The sequence below is a fragment of the Rhinolophus sinicus genome, linkage group LG04, assembly GCF_036562045.2.
Source record: "Rhinolophus sinicus isolate RSC01 linkage group LG04, ASM3656204v1, whole genome shotgun sequence".
Classification (NCBI taxonomy): domain Eukaryota; kingdom Metazoa; phylum Chordata; class Mammalia; order Chiroptera; family Rhinolophidae; genus Rhinolophus; species Rhinolophus sinicus.
The window spans coordinates 170,074,904-170,085,551 of NC_133754.1; the positions used below are offsets into that span (position 1 = coordinate 170,074,904).

The 10,648-nt window shown below is 34.1% G+C and overlaps 1 protein-coding gene across 7 annotated transcripts in view; it reads right to left on the reverse strand.

Annotated features, from left to right (window-relative positions):
* PTBP3 (polypyrimidine tract binding protein 3) overlaps positions 1 to 10,648 on the reverse strand; it is a 99,680-nt gene that overhangs the window by 87,430 nt on the left and 1,602 nt on the right. For 2 of the 7 annotated variants that reach the window (XM_019749547.2, XM_019749546.2), the window contains exon 2: positions 9,132 to 9,165. The exons of 4 other annotated variants lie outside the window; for them this stretch is intronic. In XM_019749547.2, the coding sequence (XP_019605106.2) occupies positions 9,132 to 9,165 (34 nt within the window). Of the gene's footprint in view, positions 1 to 9,131; positions 9,166 to 10,648 lie in introns of those variants that run through there. One more of the 7 variants, XM_074330838.1, reaches the window with a different exon arrangement.

Sequence of the window (10,648 nt, forward strand, 5' to 3'; positions counted from 1 at the left end):
TAAGGCACATTAAAAGGCAAGGAAAAACAACAAAGACTAAAGAGACAAAACAGGAACCAGAATTAGACTCAGATATGACAAAGACTTTGGAATTATCAGACAGTGGTTTAAAATGATTATGATCAAAATGTTAATGGCTGTAATGGAAAAGTAGATGTATAACATGCAAGAAAGATGAATTATATAAGCACAGACAGGAAAACTTTGAAAAACAATTAAAATGGTGTTAGAAATCAAAAACATTGTAACAAAAATGCAGAATGCTTTTGATGGGTTCATCAGCTGAGGAAAGAACTAATGATCTTGAAGACATTAAAATAAAAACTTCCCAAACTGAAATACGAGAAACAGACAAACAAACAACAACAAAGAGAGAGAATGTAGCATTTCAGTGTAATAATAGCCAAGAATATCCCATAATTATTGGAAGACTCCAAACCACAGACCCAGGAAGCTCAGAGCCAAACATGGTAATACCACAAAATATACACCTCAGTATATTATTCAGACTTCAGAAAACCACAGACAAAAGGAAAAACCTTGAAAAACCACCTTACCAATAGAGGAATATGGATATGAATTACAGATGTTTCTTTCTCATTAGAAACCATGTATGAGGAAGAAAGTAGAGTGAAACATTTAAAGTGTTAAGAAAAAACAAAACAAAAAATAAACCCACCAACCTAGAATACTATATAAAAAGTATCCTTTAAAAGCAAAGGAGAAATAAAGAATGTCTCAGACAAAATGGAATTTACTGTAGATCTGCTCTTCAAGAAATGTTTAAGAAAAACTCTTTGGGGAGAAGCAAAATTATATAGATCAGAAACTAGATCTACATAAAGAAAGGAAGATTAGTGGAGAAGGAATAATGAAAATAAAATAAAATATTTTATACTTATTCTCAATTGACCTAAAAGATAACTATTTAATGCAATAATAGTAACAATGTATTGGATGATTATTGTATATGGTTAAATAATATCATATTGCTTCATGTATACTGTAGATACAGTACTTAGAACATTCCCAGTTTCTCTTTCCTGTTCTTTATGACATTGTTAGATGTCATAAACAATGTCATAAAGAACAGGAAAGAGAAAGTGGGAATGTTCTAAGTACTGTATCTACAGTATACATGAAGCAATATGATATTATTTGAAGATGGACTTAAATGAGTTGTAAATGTATATTGCAACTGCTAAAACATATAAGGCAACCACAAAACATTTTTTAAAGGAATGCATAATTAATATAAGAAAGGAGATAAAATCATCTAAAATACTCAAGTAAAATGAGAAGGAAAAAATGACAGACAAAAAATAAAAAAGAACAAGTCAATGAACAGAAACCATTATGAATAGGGTTGATACTAATCCAATTACATTAATCACCCCTTGAACAAGATTGATACTAACCCAATTATATTAATCATCCCTTGAAGTAACCTAACCCACTCTGACAATCTCTGTCCGTTAGTTGGAACTAAACCAACAAAAAGACAGAGACTGTCAGAGTGGATTTAAAAAAGACTTAAATATATGTTGTTTACAAAAAACCTACTTTAAAAGAAAAGGCAAAAAACTTAAACATTCACAAGATGTTTCATGTGGCTAATAATCACATGAAAGGGTACGATCACCACCGATCATCAGGTCAGTGCAAATCAAACTATAATGAGATACTACTAGCCATTCGAGTTACACCCACTAGAACGGCTAAGAAGGCTGGCAACATCAAATGTTGACAAGGATGTGCAGCAACCTGAACTCTAATACAAACTTGGTCAGAATGTAAAGTGGTACGACATTCTGCAAAACAGTTTGACAGTTTCTTACAATGTTAAACATACACACATCCAATTCTACTCCTAAGCATAGTGTAAAATGAAATACGCATCTACCCAAAAGCATTCACAAATGTTTATAGTAGTTCTATTCGTAAAAGCTCAAATCTGGAAAAGAACCCAAATGTCCATCAATATGAGAATTTTTAAATATTGTGATATATTCACAAAATGAATACTCTCAAAACCAAAAAGAACAAACTACTGATAGAGGCAACATGGATGAATCTAAAAATTATTTTGCTGAGTAAAAGAAGCCAGACATCAAAGACATATACTACATACATGAAGTATGAACACAGTAGGTCCTCAAATAACATTGTTTCATTCAACATTGTTTTGTTACAGCATTCATGAGGCACAAAAAAACCTATTCCCAGCTGGGGCCACTGTCTGTGTGGAGTCTGCAAGTTCTCCCCATGTCTGCATTGGTTTTCTCCAGGAACTCCAGTTGCCTCCCACATCCCAAAGTTGTGCACATGAGGTGAACTGGTGTCTACAATGTCCCAGTGAGTATCAGTGTGTAATGAGCCCTGCAATGAAAGGGCATTCTGTGCAGGGTTAGTTTCTACCTTGCACCAAGTGCTGGAATAGGCTCCAGCCACCCAAGACCTTGAACTGAAATAGGCAGATTGGAAAACAATTATCTTACTTGCTTGAATGTGTCCTGTACCTCTGGTTGAGCAGCCTTAAATTCAGTACTAGCAGTAGCCTCTCCAGGCACTTCCAAGCACAGCACAGGCGGCGGCCATCTGTGGATTGCTTTGTGGCTCCTGCCGGGTGGCCCAGGGTAGGGCATAGGCTGTGTTGAACTTGACGCTCAGCGGGTTCCCTCCCAGGTGGCCCTGGAGCTGGCTTGCCAGTGGCCAACTTCGAAAGGAGCTGGAGCATCACCCAGCTGCCTCCAAGGACAACACACCTAAAGGGCAGATTGGGCAGGCACCACAGCCCTGCTGAGACAGATGCTGCTCTGCAGGGTCAGCCCCTATACAACAGCTCCTCCACTGTACTCACGGCCAACCTCACAACCAACGAGTCCGAAGGTCAATCCCACCTACTGATGTGCAAGTAGCAACCAAGGCTCAACTATAAGAGGAGGGCACACACAACCCACACAAGAGACACATATGGAATGAGTGGCTCAAGTGACCAGGAAGACTGAGCCACTGAGCCCCACAGCACACCTACTACATAAGGCCATTCTACTAAGACTGGGAGACATAATAGCCCTACCTAATACAGGTAACCCCCGTATAATACGGTTGTTAGGTTCCTAAAAAATGCAGTGTTATGCAAATCTGTGTTATACGAAACAAAGAACTAGTACAAAAAGGGGGTTAAGTTCCAAAAACTAACACACTATTACATTTTTATAATTAAGAGAAATATCTTTACTAAAGCAATTTTCACCAAGAGTATAACATATTACCATGTATTAAATAACGTTTTCTTTGTCATCACTACTGAGCTTTTATCATGTTTCATGTTATTTGGGGATTTCCCTAATTTCGAATAAGATACTTTTTGCTCTTAAAAAGCTCTTATGCTCCATGTTGTTTGGGGATTTCTCTAATTCTCAAACCGTGTTAGAGTGAAATCATGTTCTAGGATGCCATGTTGTACGAAGGTTTTCCCCAATTTTCAAACTATGTTAGAACGAAACTGTGTTATAGAAGTGCCATGTTATATGGGAGTTACCTATACACAGAAACAATTACAAGGAGGCAGCCTAAATGGGGAGACAAAGAAACATGTCCCAAATAAAAGAACAGAACAAAGCTCTAGAAAAAGAACTAAACAAAATGGAGACAAGCGATCTACCAGATGCAGAGTTCAAAACACTGGTTATAAGGATTCTCAATGATCTCAGGGAGAACTTCAACAAAGAGATAGAAACATAAACATGAAGATAGAAAACATAAAAAAGAACCATCAGAAATAAAGAATACAATAATGGAAATGAAGATTAGAAGGAATCAACAGATTAGATGAAGCAGAGGATCAAAAATGCGATTTGGAAGATAAGGAAGCAGAAAACACCCAATCAGAACAGCAAAAAGAGAATCCAAAAAAATGAGAAGAGTTTAGGGGTCCTCTGGGACAACACCAAGTGTACCAACATCTCCGTTATAGGGATACCAGAAAGAGAAGAGAGAAAGTAAGGAATTGAAAACCTATTTGAAGAACTAATGATGGAAAACTTCCCTAACCCAGCAAAGGAAATAGATATACAAGCCCAGCAAACACAGAGTCCCAAACAAGATGAACCCAAAGAGGCCCACACTAAGACACATCATAATTAAAATGCCAAAGGTTAAAGACAAAGAATCTTAAAAGCAGCAAGAGAAAAGCAATTAGTTACCTACAAGGGAGCTCCCATAAGACTATCAGCTGATTTCTCAATAGAAACTTTGAAGGTCAGAAAAGATTGGCATAAAGTATTCATAGTGATGAAAAATAAGGACCTAACAACCAAGATTACTCTACCCAGCAAAGCTATCATTTAGATTTGAAGGATATATGAAGAGCTTTCCAGATAAGAAAAAGCAAAAGGAGTTCACCACCACCACACTAGTTCTACCAGAAATCTTCAAGGGACTGCTTTAAGATGAAAAAATAAATAAAAAATCTGAATAATAAAATAGCAATAACTACATACCTATTAACAATTACTTTCAATGTAAATGGATCAACCACTCCAATCAAAAGATAGGAGGGCTGAATAGATAAGGAAACAAGACCTTTACATAAGCTGCCTAAAAGAGACTCACTTCAGATCGAAAGACACACACAGGCTGAAAGTAAAGGGATGGAAAAAGTTATTTGATGAAAATGTAAACCAACAAAAAAAGCTGGGGCAGCAATACTTACACCAGACAAAATAGACTTTAAAAAAAAGATTATAACAAGAGACCAAGAAGGACCTAGTAATCCCACTTCTGGGTATTTATCTAAAGAAACCCACAATGCTACTTCTACAGAACGTTCTCATCCATATGTTCATTACAGCATTATTTACAACAGCAAAGATATGAAGGCAACCTGGGTGTCCCTGAATGGATAAATGGATAAAGAGATGGTTCAAATACACACAATGGAATATTACTCAGCCGTAAAAAAGAATGAAATCTTGCCATCTGTGACAATATGGATGGATCTAGAGAGCATTGTGCTGAGTGTAGTAAGTCAGACAGTGTCATATGATTTCACTTACAAGTACAATCGAAACAACAAAATAAACAAAACAGAAACAAACTCTTAGATACAGAGAACATTTTGAATGTTTCCAGATGGGAGAGGGGTTGGGGGTCGGAGAAAAAGGGGAAGGGATTACGAAGTACAAATTGGTTGTTACACAGTAGTGATAGGGATGTAGGGTATAGCAGAAGGAATATACCATGTTTCCCCAAAAATAAGACCTAGCCAGACAATCAGCTCTAATGCATCTTTTGAAGCAAAAATTAATATAAGACCCGTATTATATTATATTATGTTATATCATAATATATTACGTAAGACTCAGTCTTATTTACTTTAATATATTAATTTTTGCTCCAAAAGATGCATTAGAGCTGATTGTCCAGCTAGGTCTTATTTTCTGGGAAACATGGTATGTATAGTGCCAGGTGGGTACTAGTCAGGGGGATCACTTCATAAATTATGTAAATGTCTTAACTACTCTGGTGTACACTGGAAATTAAAATAATACTGAATGTCAACTGTAATTGAAAAGTTAAAAAAGAGAGGGAGGTAGAGGGGAATAAGAGGTTCAGAGTTCCAGATTTAAAACAAGTAAGTCTTGGAGATAGAATATACTGTATAGGAAATAGTCAATAATATTGTGATAGCATGGTACAGTGTCAGATGGTTGCTGGACTTATCATAGTGATCACTTCTTTCGCACAGGGTATATAATCAATAATATGTTAATAACTGTGTATAGTTCCAGGTGGGTACTGTTAAATAACTGTGATGTACACCTGAAACTCACATTGTACGTTAGCTATATTTTAATAAAAATCTTTAAAAAAAACCCAAAAAAACCTGTGCATTTCATTCTACGTAAGTTACAACTCAGTTTAAGAGAAAAAAAGATTTCCAGCAAAGGCCTTCTTATTTTCTATAGTTCAAGCTCAGCAGTAGGCAAATTTTTTTCTGTAAAGGTTGAGAAAGTAAATATTTTAGGCTTTGTGGTCACATGGTCTCTGTTAAAACTACTCAACTCTGTCATTGTATAGTGAAAGGAGCCATACAGTATGAAAACAAATGAGCATGGCTGTGTTCCAATAAAACTATTTACAGAAACAGGTGGCAAGTTGGATTTGGTCCGTAGGCTATACTTTGCTACCCCTTGGTCAAACAAATAGAAAATTGACCTTTAAAATTAATTTAAATATGCTGTATTGTTCTTTCCTATATAGTTGACAGGTGTGATAATTATTAGAAGCCAATTATAGTCCTTCCTAAACATGTGAGTTTTTCTATAATAATCTAATTACCTAAAAGAGGAAGACACTCCAGGAAAATACTGCAACATGTTTAATATGGAAGATCATCATTTAAAAAAAATCATTTGTCTTAATAGCTACTATTGCATTTTGAAAAACAGCCAGGAGTGTGAGAAATATTTAAAATAAACTAACTAGGAATAATTAAAGTACAAACTGAAAATTTTAAATACTCTTAGGTATATACACAAAAAGCTACCTTACCCACAATGCTGACACTTTGATTTATTTAGTACAATCAAGTTCTTGAAACATGCCCAATCACTCATAATCACCTGGTTGCTTCTTCATTTAAAATAATTGAAAATTAAGGATAGCAATTACTTCTGCTTTTAAAAGCATTTCAAAGTACGACATAACAGGAATAAATATTTCAGGAGAAGTACCAAAAGCTAATTTTCTTGCCTAATTTAGACAAGGCTCAAAAACCGATACGCTGAACATACCATAAAACACCTAGGGTACACAAGTATGTGTAAGTAAATCTCCAATATGTTATGGCCCTAAACTGACTGAAAATGTTTACCTGTCTTCAAGAAAATTTCAACCTAAGAAATGAATTCAATTCTTCCTCACCATGGTATGTAACTAACAGAAGGAACACTAGCAAAATTAGAAGGTTTGGATTCCAGTATAAGTTTGCCACCTAACTAGCTGTGGGACAACTTTTGCATTCATTCATTAATCAGGTATTTTGGAGATCTTATTATGTCCGAAAACAATGGAAACAAAGTGGTGAAGAAAGTATCAAAAAATCCCTGCCCTCATGACACATTCTAATGAATCACTTGATCTCTAAAAACATTTCAGGGTTCTTTCTCTAAAATAAATTTCGTATTTGAGGGTATTTTCAATTCTTTAAAAAAGAAATCCTTATTACTTTTTTGAACCTAGGAAAGCAACTTACGGAGCCTAACTTGAATCCACTCTTGCCACTGGCTAAAACTATTTGTTGTATCATTATATTCAGACAGCAAATAGAAAAATATAAGTAACTAAAATTCTAGAAGGACTTATTTAAATTGCTAATACTGTTTTATACAATCTAGATGAACTATGAGCTTTATTCGCCTTTTACTTGGTAACTAAACTTCCTCAATGGGATCCAGGAAGGAAGTAGAAATCTCTCCATAATGAATAATTTTACAGACATTTCCAGTATTTAAGTTTATAAAAACATAGATTGCTTAGGGAATCAACTAATCAGCTTATCTTTTTTTTTAAACCCAGAGTAGGATCTGATCTTTGCCTTCAAAGTCCTTGCTTCAAAACAGGTAGTCAGAAATCCAAATCATGTATTCAAATCCAGTTCCTGTGTCTAACATTCAAATTTTTTTTTTTTTTTTTTAATCATCAAGATACATTCTTCCCCACAAGGAAACAGTCATGACAATCCTTCAAGCCTAGTTCCTCAACTCCAAAATGGTAAATTTTTAAAATATCTTATATATTCATTTTTTTTCAGATAAGCTTTAGAATCATTTCTGATAAGACCAAACAACATTCACTTTAAATATCCCTTCCTACGGTTTCTAATCTCTGAGTATCATTCCCAAATGAGAAACTGACTTAAATATCTATGACAAAATAACAACAAAAAAAACCATATGCTGCCCAAGGAGACTCCTTCATATATTTTCCACTCATAAAATATGTTCAGTTTGCCAAAGCAAGCTAACTCCACCAACTTCAAAGGACAGTATAAAAAGTAGTTCCCAATTATGTCAATCTTGGACATACTATTGTTAATCTCTAATGCTGTATGCTAAACTTATGCTTATCTTTTAAGGTGTTTTAAGAATACGAGTGCTACCATCAGATCCAATAAGTGCAAATGCAGAAGTGTGGAAACGGCTAGAAGATGGACATAAAGTGGTGTAACAACTTTACATAAAATACATACAATAAAAACATGAATTATTTTATTTTCTACAGTGATCTAAACTATAAGTGGCTTCTAAAACTAGGTTCTCAACTTAGCTATATCAAATACCAAATTGCAAAAAGAAATCTTAAAATACCCATTTATATTTTAAAAGCCTCATATTGATGAACACTGTTTACTTGATTTATATTTTAGAATCCAATAAATAAGAAAACTTTGATAAAATTGAAATGACTTATAACTTAGAAAAACTGTTACTGTGATAATACTAATTATCCAGCTCTCCTGCTGTTTACCCTTTAGAAAGAACCCTCAATACTGGCAGCTAGGTATAATGAAAAAAAAAAAGGTCAGGCTTTGGAACTGGAAGACATGGGTTTGAACTCTGGTGCATCACACCTTGAACACAAAATTTCTGAACCTATTTTTTCATCTCTGAAATGGGAATATTAATACCTACCTTGAAGAAATTATAATTAGTGAAAATACATGTAAAGCAGCAAGGACACAGTAGGAACTTCAGCTGCTGTTCATTATTCATAAGCACATTAAAGAGACAATATAAGAAATGACATGATAGAAATCAGAACCTAGGTTGCATTTAACTGCTAAAAGAAAACAAAAGAAACACACACCGTGACAGTTCATGTGAAACTTCGAGCTAAACTTTTTGTTCACATTTTAGATATACAAGATAATATTGTAGCCTCTATTTATAAATATGTAAAATCCAACATTAGCTATGAAAGCACTTATTTTGGAGCTATATAAAAGATTATTATCACACAGTAAAACAGATAATTTTATGAACAGGTGACATGATTTCACCATGGGAAAAATGCCAAAACTAAAATTTAAAAATGCTTATGAAAGGATAGTAAAAGATTCCTACCTTTAAACCGACTGCTATAAGATCTGTAACAACACTGTATGGAAAAAGTAAAAAGAGAAAATGGAAAACAAAGTTAGAGAACAAGTTTTTAAAAGACAGATAAGATTAGAGAAAAAAAAGAAAAAGCATTATAATAACAAATAATAAAAATAAGAATGTGATGAGTTGTGAAATGTTAATACAAAGAAAAGTGATGGGACAATCTAGCAACAGCAGAGTGTAAAAGCAAAGCTTTAATAGCAATGTAAGGAATAACAAATAAATCAAATTATTTTTTAGTATATAAAAAAGTATAATTCTGCTTTAATAAAATTAGTGAAGTATATGTTTATCCATTTATCTCTTTTTAACAAATCCAAACCAAAACTTAAAATCACCAAAGTTCATGCTCTTACATCACTGGTATGAATGATCATGTTTAAAGTTTTAAATTAAACAAAACCAGCGAGTGGATTTCACAGAAATAGAAGGTATCTTGCAAATTCTCATCTACCACCCAAAAGAGCTCACCAAAATACAGCTAAGATAGTCTCTCAGAACACATCAATTTCAGACATCAAAACTTTCAAAGATTTTCTTAAAAAAACAAAACAAAATTCAACGACACCAAAACTGTGTTTTACTATACATTACCTCAGGAGGAAATGAAAACACACACACACACACACACACACACACGCCCCCCCCCCCCCCCCAGCTGGGATTTGAGAAGGAACTAGAAAGATGTTGACTGGTGGTTTGTTGTTTTCTAACTATACAAAACAATGAAAAGGGACCTTTTTCAGGCTGTGGGAAAATGTAGAAATTTAATTAGCCTCCTGAAAGCCAAAATTCACTGTGTTAAAAACCACATTCCTTAACACCAAGGTGTAAAAACCCCTATAAAGTTCTGCCGAACAAAAATCCATCTCTTCTAATTCCAAAGAAACTGTCAGTTAAGTTTGTCTCCATAGGTCCTAAAAAACAGGTCTAACTAAATTCTATATATTGTTAATAATCTATAATGTCATCATTAGTTAAAAAAACTGAACAAATTAGACTCGGGACTGTTTAATGATGCAAATTTAATTCTCTTAAACAACCATGTAGATTTTTTATTTTTCCTTACTTTAGAAACTTGAAATTCATTTGTCTGAAATCTAAATGTGATAAATAACTGATACTGGTGCATAAAAAATAAGACTGTAATATACTATGGTATTGGTCCTGTTGCAAAGAATAAGTCATGAACCTACTTGAACTCCCAAATGAACTTACCTTGTAGTATCTTATTGCCCCATATATTTAAATCATTAAACTCATTTGTAGCTTTAAAACCACAGAGTGAAGAGTTAACTTCTTAAAACATTATTCAAAAGAGTAAGTTTGCACTACATGTTGTCCAAGAGTTTTTTAACAGCCAAGATGCATAACCCAAGAGTCCTCTTTATTATCACTATCAAATTTCCAATACAAAAAGCTAACCTGGTTCCTCCCTATCTCAAGTCAGTCTTACAATTCACACACAAAATGAAATA